The 19,571-nt window shown below is 36.3% G+C and overlaps 1 protein-coding gene across 1 annotated transcript in view; it reads right to left on the bottom strand.

Annotated features, from left to right (window-relative positions):
- Window positions 1-19,571, bottom strand: part of BAZ2B (bromodomain adjacent to zinc finger domain 2B) — a 158,347-nt gene that overhangs the window by 133,516 nt on the left and 5,260 nt on the right. Inside the window, exon 2 of the mRNA XM_067316811.1 lies at window positions 1,590-1,632. Coding sequence (XP_067172912.1) covers window positions 1,590-1,632 — 43 coding nt within the window. The remainder of the gene's footprint in view (window positions 1-1,589; window positions 1,633-19,571) is intronic.

Genomic DNA, 19,571 nt, shown 5'->3' on the forward strand with positions numbered 1-19,571 from the left:
GCATTTTTTGAAATTGATTCAGATTTCTGCTCCTCACTTACACAGGTTATCTTATCTCCCTCCTGCTCTGCTATCGTATCACTGGCCGCTTGCTAAGCAATGTATTCACTAAAAAGTGTTCTTTTGACCTTTAAATCACTTGTTCCCTCCTGTTTAATAGATCTGCTCTCTCCATATGAAACTAGTCATTCTTTGAAGTCAGCAGATGTTAGTGTTCTTACTATTCCTAAATACTGTTTGAAATCACATATAGTGCCTTTAATAGCTTCTCTTTCTACTTTGAAATACGCTCTTCAAGAAGTACTTCCAAAAACTGAGCATTTCAAATCTAACCTTAAGGAGGATTTTAGTCAGCATTAAAAAAAATGAATTAGCCTTTTTTGTATTATCAGTGCTAATTATAACTTTACTGATTGTAAAGCATCTCTGGGATGTGGGAATGAAGGTCGCTACCGAAACATAAGACTCCATTGTATAATAAAATACTCTGTCTGGGATCTAAAGGAGGCTCTTGTTAACCAACATATCGCCTCATCACTGGACACTGACTTAAAGTATCTCTTTACGTAATAAGCCCCACATTTTGTATTTCAGTGTGCATCATCAGAGCATGAAGAATTGATATCTAATCTGAGAAGCACCAAAATTATTGATTTGGAATGATTTTTCAAGTTTATTTCAGACTCCCATCTCTCTTACTTTTGTGGTCCTCACAGACAGCAAGTACACTGAGGGTAAAAAGAAGTGCCCAAAAATTTTATCTATAAACTTGCATCTATAAACTAAGTACAGCCAGTCAGGCTTTTTGTTTAATTTCCTTTCACTTGCTTCAGTTTTCAGCAGCAATTTTGTCTAAGCCAAAGTACTGGAATAAGATACAAGCATTTTTTAAGTTGTCTTGAAAAGTGAGCAAATTGATGTGAATGCAAAATTCTTTACTTCTTGTTTATAATAGTCCAATTAGTCAAACAGTCCAATGACACTACCTATTAATAAAACAGGATAACACATGCTTACTATGTAGCAAAATATCACACTAATTCGGAATATTCAAAATAACGTCTGAAGTTACTAAAAATTAGAATTTTAGAATTGAAATTGTTAGCAGAATGTCTCAATACAATTCTCTAAACTGATTTAAGTGAGATATCAAAATTATTAAAGGTTTATTGAAAACATGTTCCATACAGTAAAATTATATTCTATCATATTTGTATTTCGAATCTACATAGGTAAAGTCCAGAAAAGTCCATTGCTGCTTATTACAGTGCTAACAGTGATTAAAAAATAAATAAAATAAATAAAAAAATAAAGGGAGAAAGGTGTCCTTAAAGAACTACTCAATATTAGGCTTGAAGTCACCAAAGCACTTGCAAATGTAGACTAAGAATCTAAAAAGCTTACTTAAGCATACGCTTAAGCATCTTGCTGAATCAGGACCTGGAAGCAGAATTTGGCGCGCTATCAGAATGATTTATATAATCTATAAACCATAAAGTACATAAACTATAAACAACAATTCCCTGTTCCCTGCATGCTTCATGCTTCTCAGAATGTTATCAGAATACTTACTGCTATGGTATACTTACTGTGATGAATGTGGTCAGTTCTGTGACATTGCCGTTTTGCAAGCTGCAAACAGAAAACAGTTAATGATCAGCTGACTCATCCTTTTATCAAGTAACTTCTACAAGGACAGAGTAAGACACATCTGGCAGAACAGAAAATTTTCTCAAAAAATATGTCCACAAAATATTTCCAGTATACCAAAAACACTGCAATTAAATCTTACACAGCCAGATACAAAGCCATTAAAGCAAGAATAGTTTAAGCCAGGTGTTATGCAATCACACTGTCTTCTGCTTGCAATCAGTTATATACACACACATACCCAATTTATCCTTACTAAATTGTGAATGATGTAGTACAATGCATTTGCTTTAACGCAGAAAATAAGTAAAAGGAATCTTTCTGCTAAAACGCAAATAACAATTCCAGTCTCATTGAAATCAACAGTAATTTTCAATTTTCTTTAACTGGAATCAGCATTTCATCTCATTAATGAGGCTCTCTGGCACAAACATTTCAAATTCTGTTCATGCTATGAGAATTCAGAAGCATCTCAGTGCACGTACAAAATCCATGCATATCTCACTAAAGAATTAAAAGTAAAATAACTTTTAAACACTTGTTTGGATTGCTTTCTTCCCCATTTTCTTTCCCTGCCTAAATCAAGTTTCCCTGAACACACAGCTCATATTGTTTTCTATTTCCCATACAACATGTGTAACAGATGCAACATTTAGAATACAAACATTTAAAGGAGAATGCTACTTGCTAAAGTAGCAAAAATCTGATATTATTGGGATTTTCTAATAACTGATCTCGCTTTAAACAAAAGATTTAAGTCAAATTTTATATAGCCAAGTCTTTAAAAGTGTCTTCTGTAGCATTAAACATGATGCTGCCAATACAAAGCTTGTAGATGCTCTTCAGCTGCATGAGCAGACAATTTAAATTGAGCAGATGTGTAATTCCCTATATATATATAATATATAAAAAAAAAAGTAAAATGGCAACTCAAATTCTTTTTTTTTTTTTACACTGAAGACTTTTTTTTTTTTTTTTTTTTAAGAAAGATGTAGAAATACGGACCTTTTCCCCCCCTCTAGAATTTTTTCTACAGCATCATGCTGATGGAAGCGTAAAACTTACAATGACCAAAATGAAGTTACAGGTGCAAAATTTCAGCAATCTAGATCAGAAAGAATTTCTTTTCCAAAGTTAAACAGCCAAGCAGGTAACAATTTAAATCTAGGTAAGATATTACACAGAATTTAAATATAAATATTCCACATTTGGGAAGTTGGGACTTTCTTTTTTTTAATGAGTAACTGCTAGTAAATTTTCCCCCAAAACATGAACTACAGCTATATTTTGTTTTTTATTTCACTTTAAACTACAACCAGTAAAAGTGTGGGCATTCTGACTCCAGCAGTGGCTTTTTGTTTATTAGCACCACTACTGTCCAGCTAAGCTCCCAGGCCTGCCAGGAAAACAACAGGTATTATTCTCCCTCGTCGAAGGAGGGCCAGGAACAAGTTGTTCCTCTAACAGTCACCTGACACGTCATCAACCTATACAGGAAAGGATTTCTCCCAAAGAGACGCTGCAACATTACAGTTTCTCTTCTCTGCTCTACTGCTGCGCTTGATGACACAAAAGAGCAAAGTGGACTAGGAAAGAGAAAGAAGTGCTGGATGGAGATATGACCGAACTGGACCTTGGAAGGAGACAGGACCTAACTGTACCTTGTTAAAGAGTGGGAGAAAAACATGCGAGAGGAAAAGGCTAAGAAAGCACATGCTTCACCACTCTCTCAACTGTCCTGTCCTGACTGACCAGAACCTGAATCTTCCTTCAGAAATACAACTTTGTTTCCTACCTTCTTCCTCTGAATTGGAAACACGGCATTTCCTGTATTAGCTGAAGCTCAAGTACTTGCTGGCTACTCTAATTTTGCATAGATGTTCTACATCTGACTACACCTATACCTGTGGCAGTGCTAAAAGTCTCAATTTTGACATCAGTTCTGAAGGCACTGGATAACCCACCAAATCCTGAATCTTGGGACAAATGTTAGTGGTTTAAATCGATTTGAGGATAGTGAGAAAGGCCCTTAAAGTTGCAGCTTGTCATTTGCAAGGGATAACCAACTACCTTACTGACAGAGTACACTGCAAGGTAGCAGCCTCCTCATCCCTGAACACTGTCCAATGAGAAGAAAAAGTTAGTTTCTATATAGAAATATTATCTAGACACCTAAGGATCCAAATGCATTGGAGAACAGCCTACTTGCTCCCTTAGGGGAACACCACTTCCAAAAGAGGAGAAAGACCACAAGAGGAAGTCTTGAGGAATGATCTCTGACAGTCTGTTGCTTCAACAAATCTCCTCTACCAGCTGCTGCCTTCTCTTCTATACCGTGTCTGCAGTATAGGAAGGAATTCATCTCTTAAATGTCAGTGCTACAGCAATCTTCAGAACACAGAGTCCTGCTGGGAAAATAGTCTCTAAAACTTTACCAGAAACACAAAATACTGGAAATAGGAAGAAGCTTCCAAAAGAAATTGGAATAAGCACCTGAGAAACTGAAATACAAAAAAGACCATGTGACTGCAAATAAAAACAGGTAACAGTTTCATTCTTTCTCCAGATAAGCTTTACTAGGGCTCAAGCACTACAGGGCTTGCACATGTTAAGAAGTATTCTTAGAGCAAACATTTTTCAATGTAATCTATGTGCATTCACAAAATCACTTGGTCCTGTCTGGAGTGCATCTCACAGCCTCCTACTGCACAAATTACTCAGAATAGTGTAAGACATATTACAGGAAAGCACATATGTATTTCCTACGTTTTCTTGGACCAAAGAGTAGATCTTCAATTGCAAATAGTGCAATAAAACATTTCAGTCCACCTTCAGTACTGATTAAAGACCTGAAGATCTGCGGCCTGTTAAGCTTTCCGAATTCTACACTCATGCCATTAGTAGTGTCCTGCTCGTGCCTGTCCTTAATACCTGTGTACTTACTTATCTGAGCTAGAGGGTAAGCCTCTTTCCATTGGCAGCTGAGGCATATATCCTATTGCAGCTAACAGAGGGTCAGATCCAAGCTTGGAAAGGGGTGACAACTGGGACACGTAATCAGAATTTTAGATAGCATAGCAGAGGTACCCGGAAATATCTAACAGATGTCAGGCTTGTGATGTGAGGATGGTAAACATGGACAGGAAGGCACCAGAAAACATGCCAACAGGGCAATACGTGCAGCAGATGGGAGGGTACCCAGATAAGGAAATTTGGTAATCCCTTTCCTGAAATACTTACAGAAGTACAGCAGCATTGCTCTCCATTAAAATATCACATGGCATTAAGCAAATGACACAGCATGAACACTAATACCACATACTTTCATTAGGCTAAACAGAGAGTCTGCAGGAAAATTATAGTGGTACATACAAAATTACAGGTAGTAAGGGTAGTACTAGTGTTCAATTAGTGATATTAGTCAAATATTCTTCCTCACAACCAGCATCAACTGCAGATAGACAACATTTTAAGTGAACATCCAAATCCAGGGAATTTTACAGATTGGGAAAGCTAGTTCGGCTAGATGTATATGCATACACCACCTTCTAGCTTCTGATAAACCAAAAGTAATTTTAGTTGTACTATTCTGTACCATACACAATTCACTGACAAATGTGCTGTGTATCGGATATTCTCCAAGGTAAAAAGTGCATTTTCATGTAACTGCTGTAAACCTGAGCAAATAAACTCAGTTTTTAAGAGCAAAACCAAAGTTGGCTATTTTATTTACATAAAAACAAATCTTCCTTCCTATTTCTTACTCAGGTTGAGGAATGCAAAGTCAATGCAGCATGTATAAAATGCATCAAACACTACCCTGGACCTTCAATATGCTCTATATATTTACAATAAACATGTTACCAAGTTAGTCAACACCAATTGTCCATTCTTCATTGATAAAAAGAAGCAGATTTAATCAACAGTCTTGTATTACTGAGGCTGGTTATTCCCTTTCCAAAGACTGAAGGTTTCGTTGTTCACAGTTTTATGCTGTTGCTGTAGAAAACTGCCTCAATATACTGTTAACACTAGCCATTGGCAGTAAATAAAGAGTCCCAGATCTCTAAAAAGACACATAGCAATTATTTTCCCTTTGAAAGAAAGAAGAAACACGTAAGCCTTGAAGACAACACCCCCACCCCCAAGCATCACACAATTATCACAGGCCGACATGTTGGAACGAACTGGAATTTGCCTCTTTTGAATGTTTCTTTAAAATAATGGCACTTGCATATAAAAGCAGCAACCTTCCCAAGTATTCACTTTATTCCTAACATAGTTCTCTCTTACTAAAATGAAAATAGGATATTTCTTGAAAAAGAAGGCACCAGACAGAAACTCAAGTTCCCAATGATCTAACAGTGCAATTTAGACTTTTAAAGTATGTTTTGCATTTCTATCACAAAAGCAATGCTACATAAAATGCATTCATTTCTTCGTTACTTGCAAACTCGGCTTACTGGCTTTTAAATGTATATTTCTTTCCACAATGATTTTAGTACTTCCTTGTACAATACACTGTCATGAAAGCACGATGAATGTATTTGAAGTTAATTGTGTCATCAGGCGTCAATTATTCATTTACTTCCCATTCAGTTTCTATAGGATTTCTGAATCTGCCTTCCTTCCTTGCTTTAGTAATTCCCAGCCACACACTGTACATTTCAATAGCAGAATTTCGCCTCCCTGTAACATGTTAACAAAAATAATGCTCTTCCTCTCCCTTCACAGTAATTGCATAAAAGATATTTCCATAACTGTAATCATTATTTTATTTTAAACATGAAACTTTACTTTTATTATCACCTGTATATTTCACATGTGAGATATATACACACACACACCACACCTTTAATTAACCTGACTCTACTTTAAATAATGATATGCAGATTACACATGAAGCAGAATTCATATTTTCCCCTATCTTTTGGGCACCTCGTATCTGGTGCTCCCAAGAGAATCAAAAGATAGTTATCAGTGGTGCAACACAATTATTTCATACTGTTATTTCCACCTGCCTTGTTGTTCTGTAAAACTTGTTTCTCTTTTACAGAAATTACTGTAGTCAAAAAGAGCAAATACAGTTGTGCACTTCTTCCAAAACGGAAGTAGCACTCAGGAGTAATAACATACTTAGAACTTTTAGGTTAACATTATAAGAGCTGATCAGAAGTGCATATTCTAAGGAAACTTATAAGTGGTGGAGAAAAGGGAGAGGAATTTAATACCACAAAAAACATAAAATAAGAAAATAGAGGAAATGCACACAGTTCCAGGGAGGGCCCCACACAGTCTGTACCCAGTAAGCTACAACTGGACTACCATAAACCCACTGTTCATGCTGCTTTTTTATAAACTTTAATTGTAGAAAGACATCCAGCATCTCAAAATCTAGGATAAAGATGGGATAAAATCTATCACACTATCTGATACATTCTCAGAAGTAGAAAACTCCAGCCTAAATAGGTTATATCCACGCTACAACCACCACTGCGACCGTTGTTTAACTAGCTAGTTTTCAGCTAAGGTAACTAGCTTAACAGAGCAACCATCTTGCACAGCACACAACCACGCCAAGATAAATGTTAAGTATTTATTGATTTTCTTTTCAGCTGATGAGTAGCCTCATACTACTCCCTCTACATTATTAGAAACACAAAAGTTAGCCAGTTCAAAGCTAGTTTAGCGTTCAGCACAAGCTGCATCCACAGCAATCACCAGTGCTACTTTCCCAATGTTTTGTACAACCGGTTCTACATTTTCCAAAATTACTCCCTGATCTAGATTAGTAGGTTTTAATTGACAGAACTTCGGTTTAAAATACTCCTTTTCTCCCTCTCATCCAAATAGTTCTGGTTGCAATTCTTTACAAGCAATCCCTCCATGCTGACAGTATCAAAATCAAGGCCTCCGAATGTACCAGCCACGTGCTCAACCAGAGTTCAGTAATGCTGTGGTTGAATGTCCAGGTGTAGTGGAGATGGAGAGGTACTACAACGAAGCACGCTGTAAAATTAGTTGATTTAGACACACACAGACGTCTTACATCAGACCAATTCACCTGGCTCTTCATTCTGCAGCTAAACACACAGAAATCCTATGCAAAAGGTGAGCAGGGTGCACTCACAGCAGCTGGACTGCCCCCTATAGCAATTACTCAACATAAGACCAGATAAGACATAACAGAAAACCATACCAATTAAATAGAAGCAGTACTGATTCGAACTTGTTTTGAACTTTTACTAGGAAATGAGGGAACTTCCATCATTGCAAACAGGACAGACTGGCTGCCCCTGCGTGAAGACAGGTATCCAGGTGCAAATAACAGCATGTCCTTTTCAAAGCTCAGGGTTTTGATTAACTCAGTACTTTATAGCTGCCTATCCCTCACTGCTACCATTCACCTTAAGACTTATTGCCAGTACTTTTGCCACTCTGTGCAACTCAATCACCAGCATACATCAAATATTAACTAAAAGCCATGCTTATTTTGCCAGACGTGACTGCTGCCTCCTCCAGAGTCCATCGCTCATTCCTCATATTTGTTTTACTCAAAATTGAATTTGTATTAGCTGACCAATTATTTTGCGCTATTGGTATAAAACTAGCATACGAAACTTTATTCAGAAGCAGGCTCAAGGAAGAATCATAATTTCTGTATTTACTGAAGTTTTTTAAAACAAACCATAGAGGAAAAACAAACAACTAACACACCATTATCAACACAGAGACACACCTTTTATTTACAGCACAAACTACAGAAAACATGACTAAGCCAAATGATTTTGAGCTTAAATAAATAAATAAAACACCCTTTGCTGCAGACATATTTATACCAAGACTGAAGCTTTATACTTAACATGCTTTGAAACTACAGAACAGAAGACGAAGCATCCACCTTCATAAATAATAAAGAAATTGAATGTTTCTTACGTGTTTCAGTATTTCCAGTCTCTCTGATTAAAAGAATAGATTGATTTTGGCCCTAGTGTCCAAAGCACAGAACTAGCAGTGACAGGCAGACAGATGCTATAATGTGTGGAAAACTGAGCTGAAACTCAACAGTGAAGGTGTCATCTGGCATGAACTTCAGGAAGTTACACAACACCAACATGTCAGTGCAATGAAAATGTTAGCAAGGACCAAAGAATACCATTTCAGATTAAACATTATTTTCCTCAAGACAACTGCATGTACACATTTTAAAATGAAAAGCTCAGGATTTACCATTTGGTTGTGCAATTACTAAAAGGGAGAAGAAGCAACTAGTTACAAGGAGTTCTTCACGTATAGCTATTCCACTTACTATAGCCCAACAGAACAACAGTTTATTGTAATTTATTTTTTAGATCTGATTATTACAAAGTATAAAGCACAGTATCTTTAAATGCAAATAAAATGTTAATGTAAATTTAAGATGAAGTTATTAAACATACAAAAAGCCAGAAACAACTAGTTGAAATTCTACATGGAAGCTGAGGAAGTTGACTGTTTAAAACAGCAAGAACAGAAAATGTAGCAAGTCCCTGAAGAAGGAGATTGAAATCTGATTTATTTTTTGCTCACATTTGCTGGTATTCACCCAGCAGAGACAGCGTCTCATTAACTACAATGGTGCTCTACACTGACACACGGGTGTGCAAATTGCTTCTCAAATTGCAGAAATGGGATGGTTAATGTGCACAGGTAAAATATTATTTTTTATTTTATAATTTTATAATTAACTATGCAATTAAATGTCTTCTAAGGCCTTTTTCTGCATTATTTCCTCATTGTTTACAAAGTAAAGAAAAAAGGAAATTTCCTGTGCTTATTATTAGCATATAAATGCAGCTAATTAAGGTTTGAATTAAGTGGGAAGACAGGGTGGGGTGAATTCCCATCTTTGTTACTGCTATCACTTGGCAAGCATTTTCTTTATGCAAGACTGGGATAACTGGTTTACGTTCTGGCAATGGCATCTTCGCAATTAAATGAAAATCTAGAACCTGAAAATACTGCAAAATGCTGCAAAAACTGCACAATTTTCATAAAGCTGTGAGGTCAGATGTTTTCTTTTTATGACTGCAATTTGCTTCTTTCTCCAATGAAAACAATAAATTGCAAACGATCCATTTTAAAAAATTTGACTTGGTGCCCTTTTTAATTATATTGTAAACAAAGGTTCAAAGAATCTAAGTTTTAAAGTTACATTCTTCCTGTTTTCCATTAGTAATTCAGAACTTGTCTACTCCGGAAGATTACGGTAACAGGAGAGCTAACAAAGTTATGATATTTTAAAAGACTGAACAAGTGAGATAAGGGAATTCTAGTCGAACTGTTTAAAACTTTTGTTAACATATCTAGTAATTCTTTAAAACCAAACAGAAAGGACCTTGGATAAAACGGACACACTTGTTCCCCAGCTACTTATATAAACATTTCAGGAAACTCGAGCAAATTTTTCCAAATGAGATGACATATGCCATTACCAATACTTATGAACTAAAAGTCTTGGCATAAAAATCATTAATACCTATTTAAGACTAATTAGATGTCAACCTGATATTTGGAAAGCCCTTTTACTGGATTAGTATGTCATGCTCCTAATACACAAAGTTTTACTAAAATGCTCAAGTTGAAAAGTCTGTATGCATATTTTTAGAAACAGTAATAAAGGCTTTTATCTTCTGGGATGAACCAAAGCATGGAGAACAAATCATTCAAAATAGGGATTTAGAAAAAAAGAATGACCCCAAAATCGCTACTGTAATGGCATATATAATATAAGCTTTGTGCAAATACAATAGAGTTTCAGTAATAGATCATTACTTAAAACTTCCAGTTATCTTCTGTCAGCATCTGAGAACTACATGGGACTCTTTCATTAGCATACAAAAGGGGCTGGGAAAATCCAAAGGAAATACTGGACTTCCTTCGACTGATTATGACGATGCATGAAAACCACAGTATGATATGAAAGGCAACAGAAAATAGTAAACTCTGAAGGACAAGTTAGTATGGATGAAAAGAAACTTTGACAAGGTTCAGTTGTTAAGTGCAATTTCAGAGATAGAAATGTTTACAGCTCAATATGGAGAAGATCCCTGCAGGATATAACATCATGGCAAATTTTGGACCACTCTTTTGTTAAGAAAAATATATCTCCCAAACCAAAATTATCCCTTGGGCTTTTAGAAACCTATTATTAAACAAAAGTTCAGCAGATTTCACCATGTGCATAATACTGCTGGCGAAGATTGGACATTAGCAGGTATGAGAAACATATAAATACTAGAAGGTAAATGCTTTCTATAACAATTTAAGTTCTGGGTTGAGATTCTTGAAAATTTTAAACAGCTGGGTTTTGCCTGCTAGTAATTCTCCCTCCTTCCCCCCCATTTTATAAACCAGTGTACTGCTATTAAAGGAGCACAGGACCGGAAAAGACTTCCTGGATCAAATCTACTTCCTTCCTATTCTACATCATACGATCCTTTTCATACATTGATCAAATTCCATTTTACAGTTTGGCTTCTTTCCCCCATCTTTACCTCCTTTAGGTTTTCAGCCTGAAATCCTTCCTGATGAGTGTTACCCCATTTGTTCATATGCTACAATTTTAATTTTGCTTAATTGTTCTTCTTGAATTTTGTGGCATATAGAGGAGGAATACGCAAGCTCTCAGTTTTTATTTTTTTAGGCTAAACAAATCCTTCAATCTCCTATAAGTCTCTGAATTCCCCTCAGCACCTTAGTGGACATTCTCACTTTTTTTATTTTCAATTTTCTTGAACGTGAATGTGAATAATCCTTCTGGAACAAAAGAAGCAGGACTGTACACTGTATTCCAGATGAGGCCTCACCAAGGCTTTCACAATGGAACAACATAAGATGAGAATAACTAAAGCCATTGCACAAAGTAAAAACGCGTCCATCCAGGGATAAAACAACCAACATTCACCTCACTCAATCATTCAATGCAAAGATTAGCCAAAAAAGATACAGTAATCACATGCTCACTTGCTGGCATGCAGAACTGTATATCGGTAACCTCTCATGAATTTCTGCCGTACCTTCTAAAGAGGACTAATTAATGAAACTTTCTGGTCCATTGATGTTGTAAAACTATCAAATAAAAAAGAGCAGAGAAGATACAAGAGCAGGTCAAGGCAGGTATAACAACAAAGGGCAAAGAAATTAAGGGGAAAATATGAAAAGACCAAAATTTTGTAAAGTTAAAAAGGGAAACCAAACACAAAGAGGCAAGTAAGGAAATTTATGAACTGGTTAGGACAGTTTTATAGCACTAACTAAAAAGTCATCTCGGGAGCAGCGGAAAATGGGAGTTGTCTATTTTCAGGATGACTGCCTTTAACTTAAGAAGCCACATTTTTGACTGGGAGTATGCTAGCACTCCTTTACGAAATCAGAAGCCATGCAAAACCTTTCAACAACTGCTTTCACCTATTTCCTTAGCAGGCAGATTATACCTCTGTTGTGCAGCAAATACAGGAATTGGAATGTCAGTTGACAGAGCACTGCACACAAGAACTGTGAATTGGCCCTAAATGCAAGGCTGAGACTTCTAACATGCAGTTTCTCTTTCCTTTTTTATTTAAGTAATTTGATCTATACAGCTGGAGACTTGTCTCATTATGTTCAATTCTCCAGGCATCGGTATCCACTTACATAGATGTATATGAGACTGTCTGATCACGATCAAGTAAACACCTTCTAAAGAATATTCATTATTTGGTAGTCTTTGAATTGTCATCCTTCCTACCAAATCTTCATGAATTTAAATATGCTTCTGTTTAACCTTCATTTTCACTTCTTAAAAAAAAAAAAACTTTTATATTAGAGAAATTACAAATGTTGAAAATTTCTGTAATATTAAACTGTATGAAGAATGGACTGTGTCCATTTTTGTGTTTATTTGGCTTCCAATGCAATAGGTCAAAAAAGCTTAACTAAGTGATTTGAGCCTACACATCTAATGTGTGTTTGTGAAATTACAGAGTATTTACACTGGCAGTTCTGGGAACAACCACCATAGAAAACACCCAGTGTCTGCAAAACATGGTAGCTGTGTAGCATCATTATCTTCTCACTGAAATTATATCTAGCTCAACAATCAGCCAGAGAAAAATTTAGGAATATTGAGGGTTGTTTTCTTTTTCTTTTTCTTTTTTTTTTTTTTTACTATTCACATTGCTGACTATTTCATGCAGGTTGACAAAATGATGTTCCTAGACTCAGCAAAAAAAAAAAAAAAAAAAAAAAATCCCTTCAGAAGAACAAAAGCGGTGTAGTTCAGAGCTCTGTCAGCACATCAGCCCCTGTTAGGCCACAAACCTTTCCAGATCAGGACCTTTCACTGTTATGATGGATGAAAGTAATGATGTCAGCAATGACAAGGTGGTCTACATCATGATTAGATATTTTGATCAGGATTCAAGACTTGTGAAAATGATCTTTCAGCAAAGCTTCTCTAAAAATGCTGAAAGGCTTTTTACATCACTGAATTAGTTTTCATCAACTCCCACATTCCAGAGACATGACAGAATTTCTCTCTGACTCAGCACATACGGGGATTAGCAAGCACACTTACGAGCAAAAGAAATGTCAGCTGCTCCGTACGGCCTCCCCTGTGCTTCGCTTCTGCACGTTTGACAGACAAGAGCAGCGCTGTCACAGCCATTCTCTAACTGGTGGGGACACGCGGGTTAACAAGTCGGCCGTGCCATGCCGTGCCGTGCCGTGCCAGCACGCACTGAGGGAAGGAACACTGTCAGTAGAAATACAACACTGCTCCTCTTCCTGCCATCGCCATCAATGAAAGATAAAAGAATAATGTAAAAAGAATACAGTTTCTGTTTAATGTCAAACAGGTGCCATTTACTTCTTATTTTAACGTCTGTTTTGAAGTAAAAAGCAAGACAAAGCCCGAGTATTATTGCTTAAGAGGGACTTTGTTTTCATCCTCTGTTTAAAAACTGACGACTATCTTGGGACTGCATATTTGTTCCAGGATCTGGACATCTCTAGCAAACATGCAGGGACCAGCAAGAACAACCGTAGCACTCACGTGGGCTCCCTGGCCTGGCAAAAAGGCGGCAAAATTGTTCTGCATATTGCAGTAGCAGTCATAAACCCCAGCCGCAGACCAAACTTCACTGCATTTTGCACGACTCGGAGAAACACGCACAGCATTTAAAAAATAATTATCACACAACAGATACAAATGGGAGTTGGGGAAAAGAAAAAACAAGTATGAAAAAGCGGGGGGGGGATAATCAGAGAATAAGAGAAGAAAGGCCATTTTAAATTTGGGGAGTTGGAGGTGGGTTTTTTTGAGAGAGAGTAAATAAATTAGATTACAAAACTGGAATAAACAAAAATGGAGTCTAAGTGAAAAGGGGGAAAAAAACCAAGCACAGGAAAGAAGTGACAATTCTTTGCATGGTTATAAGTATAGGTATTAAAACTGGTAACTAGGGAAAGCTTGAAGCTCTTTCAAATTTTGCAAATTCTCACCACTGATAGCACTATCTTTATATTAGAAATGTGTTTAGCATCACAGCCACCCCAAAGCTGTGACATCATCAAACTCAGTATTTTTAGAAGTAACATTTTCTGAAGTCTCCAAACACTGAAATCTCATGATACGCGGGGTTAGATGATGTGTCAGAAATACAACTTCATTAGGAATAAAATGTATCAGGTACACAAGCCAATATCACAGAGTCATAGTCTAAAAACTGTACCGAGAAGCTGCTTCTTTCCATGTAAATATCTTATTCTCAGCTCCTTAATAAAGTAGCTTGATCGCTAAAATTTGAAATCTGGGCTCCCCTTTATGTGATGAACAGAAACAGCCTATATCTTCTCAAATGAAAGCACTTATCAGCTACCAGGTAAAGCACCTGTTTAACCAAATGAAATTGGAAATTAATTGTTTATCAAATATAGCTACATTTAAACCTCTTTTACATCAGTTTCTGTCTCTCCCTATTTTCACATCCATGACAAAAAACAAACAAAAATATTCCCTCCCTGTTAGCAAACCAATTAATCCAACTTGCAAAATTAGATCTCTTGTTAAAAAGAAATGCACATACACCTGGATTTCTGAAACACTAAGAAACATCTCATCGAATGCATGTACAATCACCTGCCGCTTAGGGCCTGAGATGTCCTGGGAGAGAAAAAAGACACCCATATTATGTAACACTGAACAACTGAGGAGTTAATCCAGACCTAATGCAAAGATAGTATTTGTGAGGAAGGAACACAGGCACCTCACAGTTACTTTTAGCTATATTCTCTTGATGTGTGATACATGTAAAACAAAATTGTTCAGATGAAATACACAAGAAATTACATGACCTGAAGCAGGAAGCACATAACATATTTTCACAAACAAAGCTCAAAGACAGAAGCCATAGATAAAACCTTGAAAAAATTATCAATGTGCAATATATTCAAAAGTTTCTCTGGCAGAGGACTATGACAACCCAAGCACAAAAGTATTTTCAGAAAAAAATAGATAATAGATGTAATACATATCAGTACATATTTTATAGGCAGACCTGAAATATCAAGCATAGATGGTTTTTGCATACAAACACGCATTAAGGAACACAAACAGCATTTTATAATTCTAATGCACCCTCTTCCAACCTCTTCCAAAATAATAGTATCTTCTTTAAGCACAAAGGCATAACTCTGAGACACTGGAATATTCTGCTCATCAGGTTTGTCCATTTCCATCTATCCACAAAACAAGTGACATCACTCATACTACACATAACTGAGGGCAACACTTCTTCTACATACTGCAGTCCTTAGATGGCAATATCACATTCTCTCTTCCATATGTCACAATATATACACTCTACAATTCTGCCCTTGGAAACCAAGTAGTCCACTGGTTTTACACTCTTACAGAAGAAACGCACCTTCAAATCTGTGTAACATAGCCTTGTGCTGGGAGTTGCCATTAACAAATACCTAGTAGTATAAGCTAAATAACAGCAAATACATAAGAAAAATGTCAGAATACGAAGAAATTGTGATAATAAAATACACCATTTGTGATTGATATATTGCATCTTCATTATAGCTTAAAGGGGCTTAGTAAAATATTTGATTTAAAATATCAAATCCTGTAACAGAAACTTATAATAAAGTTTTACATCTCCGCTGCAATTCTACTGGGACATAAATCTTACTAATTGCAAACTGGACGTTACAAGATAATGGATCATACTGTACATTTCACAGTTAAAACATGCATAGTGTTGGCTGTTTAAAAAAGTAATACTGCCTTCAACAGATGTAAAAATGTGTTTTGTTATTATGGGCGGAATGCAACTTCTTTAATTTGTTTCTGAAGTTTACTGCCTCACCAAAAAAGGCACTGAAGTTTTTAAACTAACATCAGCATGACAAGGAACACAGGTAATTCTAAACAGAAACTTGCATAATTTTCAAAATCACTGCAGGCTTTAAATCCTGGAGGAATCATATATTGAGAACTGGAGACTGATAATTAAAAGATAGAATTACAATGATCAAAAATGAAACTAGACAACGCATTTTATTAGATTTAGAAAGTGCCCTGAAAGTATCGTGTTACGCTATGTGAACAATAAAACGTTTTAATGGGTCAATGTACAAATAAACATATCAACGGTAATATAAAAATCTGTATCATAGAAAGATAATAGTACAAATAGACATCTTTACTTGTTCAGTCCTCAACTCCCGAGATACGTGACATGAGCCATATGACATAGCCGATTTAGCAAATCACATACGAAGCACAGGTGTCAGATACGTGACCTGAGAAAAACCGCTTGGGTCTGTTCCATAGGACTTTCCCGAACACAGAGCCCTCACAGAAGAAATTAACTTTCCTGAAGCCAAGCAGCAAAGGAGACCCTCCAGCTGAGTCTACTGCACAAAATCCTGGAACAGAAGTTACTTCACTCCCTGCTAGCATGTGAAATAGAGGCACTGAGAAGGCAGATAAGCAGGCACATGAGGTAGGAGTCAAACGAATGGGTCTCGCACTACAGGAGTACTGGCAGATGTGCAACAACTATCTTCCCAATAAGAGGAAAATATTTTCCTTTCCTCAAAGAGAAGACAATTTATGCCAACAGTGTCACTTATACTGTGACTGTATAATGCCTGCTTAAGGAAAAAGCAGGTACAAGTGATTTATAAAACATTTCCGTTTCTATCTCAGCTGGACTTGATAGTTATTTTATTATGAGCCTTGCAGTCAGTTTTCTACTTCTGTCTCTGATGAATTACTGCATGTATTTAAAACCACCAAATCCTCCATTATCAAAAAAATAGGGGGAAGAGGGAGAAGGGTTATTTCTCTATTTTAGAGAAAAAAATTCTTTATTAGAATTAGCTCCTTTGTTTTTCCCCCAAAACAGAAAACTATTTCCATTTAACTTTACCTGAGTAACTTAAAAGAACACACAACTTTCTTGCCTTTAGCTGCATTATGTCAACTAACAACATATTTTATCCTAGAAAGGTCAACCAAAAGAATCTATGTCTTTACCTTATAATGTTCAGGTTTCACTTATGCCGAACACTCAAATGTTTATCGCTAAGTTACTGAGAGACCATCTGTGTTGATGTTCTCTCATAACACAATATAAACTGCAAGACAGGGAAAGACATTCTGTGCTTTCCATCTTTGTCAATTTTCTTTAGACACACTTTTATGAAGTCCTCCTTTCTCAGGACATTATGCATAACTATCCTGTTACCTGCAAAATACAATAAAAACTAAGAAATAATAGATCAATAAAAAGTTGTCTTACAAAAGATCATCCATTGGGTGAACTGGATTTTAATCCTCACGCATCTTGTTCTGATGAAACTTTAAAGATATCAGAATTTTAGAACACATCACTTCAAGACCATTTCAATACTCTGCTGGATTAACCAAAACTTACAAATTTGCATGCTTTCTTAGTGTCAATATGATGCAAAAGTAGTTTAAAGACATTCACTAAAGCATCCTAAAAATAAAACAGTGACACTATTCTGATGAATTCACTTCTGTCCTTCAGTACATCTTTAGCTGTATTTCAGGTAGAGTGATGATTTTCCTGTGGCCTAAAGAATTATGATAATAACCAGTTCAAAGTAGTAGTAACTGCATACAGATGTTTCCCCATTCTACTGAAAAGTTTTGTCCCACAGTAGCATTAAACAAAAAGCATTGACAATGCTGTGGTACCAAACCAGTAAAGTACAAGACATCTCTGCAAGTTGGAAGTGTAAAGTAAGTTAAGCATTTCATCTCTTAGCAGCCAAAAGAACTTGAGAATTTGTCAGGAGCGATGGTCTCAGCTGCCAGGATGGCCAAAGCTTATTTTTGTATCCTGCTTCTCCTTTCCTAGGAGCCAGTTCTTGATGACGTAAGCAATGATGCAAGTCTTGGCCACATACCATACAACTGTACTGTCTCCTTGGTACGGCAGTAAACAGAGGTGAATTATATTCACAAAATAAAGTCTAAAAATAAATAACTAGTGATACCGATAAAATTTTACTTCATACTGTTCATAAATATTAAATCCATCATCCCAGCATCATCATGAACAACAGAAATGGCCTGACTATAAGCCTCTGATTGTGGAGATAAGCAAATGACAGCTTGGGTTGTCCGCAGGCTTGCTGTTTTATCAGTGACGACATATTAATATAATCTACAACTTCGTTTCAGAGGAGTATAACGATTTTCCTTCTGTTTCCCTACTCTTTGGGGGCAAAAATGTACATGCAAGCGCATTTTTTTCTGGTCTGTAAGAGTTCAGGTTTGGAGTAAGAACACAGTTTTGACTCAGGTTTCCACTAAGACAAAGGCTGACCAGATAACCTATGAGCTGTAAAAGAGAGTTGTCCAGTGACTGAAAGAGAAAACTGTAAACAGAAAGCACTAAATCCTGAATGGAAGGGACCACTGCAGAACATAATGGGGCAAGAGGCCAGAAGCCAGCTGAAGTCCTAAGACATCGAGCGTTTCTTATTGTAATACCCTTGTCTTTTCACTTCTTTAGGCTGGAGCTTGAGCTAAAGGATGAGACTTACATCACTGCTTAACACCAATCAATTCTGCTACTAATGAAACCAAAAGCACTTTTAAAGCACTACTGTCAACAGCAATACTTAGCATTTCTGAAATCTCACCCTAAGCATCAATTAATATCTGAAGATCTCAGATACAAAAACTGTAGCCATGGAAAAATAATCAAGTCTGGAATAATTTCATAACAACAAATTACCTTATATTTAGAAGGAAAAATGGTTAAGATTTACTTTCTTTTAAAAGCTTAAAACACTTGCTTTCAGCTTGTGATCAACAGACCCCTAGCAATCTATGGACTGTTTCTAAAGGGCAACAGGAAAGTTGAAAAATGAATCATGTTGAGAAATCACTCTTTAAAAGATGTTATTTATGTTGATTTCAGTGTCTGTTACAGGGAACACATTCCGTAAACAAAAATATAATTTAAAGGACTGTGGTTATACAAAACATCAGAGTTTCCGTTTATGTCCTGCAAAAATTAGTGTCCTACGTTTTCAGAATTGTTCTGTTCAAAATTAGTTTAATTTAGATTGGTCTAATGGCACCTTAACTTCTGTGAGTTGACTGAAAATAAACTGAAACTTGTTTTCAGCAATGTTATGATGGCTTTTGTCCCAACATCAGCAGAAGTTGGTTATTGCCACATGCTTGAAACCAATGTACACAACAATACAGCAGCCATTAATGCAGGCTTTTTCATATCTTACTAACAGGTTTCAAATCTTGCAAATCTGGTTTACAGTACAAAACATGGACGTGAATCCAGTACGATCTATTACATCATTGAAATCCAGTCCAAAATATTTTTTAA

The sequence above is a fragment of the Apteryx mantelli genome, unplaced genomic scaffold (genome assembly GCF_036417845.1).
Source record: "Apteryx mantelli isolate bAptMan1 unplaced genomic scaffold, bAptMan1.hap1 HAP1_SCAFFOLD_129, whole genome shotgun sequence".
In the NCBI taxonomy this organism is placed as follows: Eukaryota; Metazoa; Chordata; class Aves; order Apterygiformes; family Apterygidae; genus Apteryx; species Apteryx mantelli.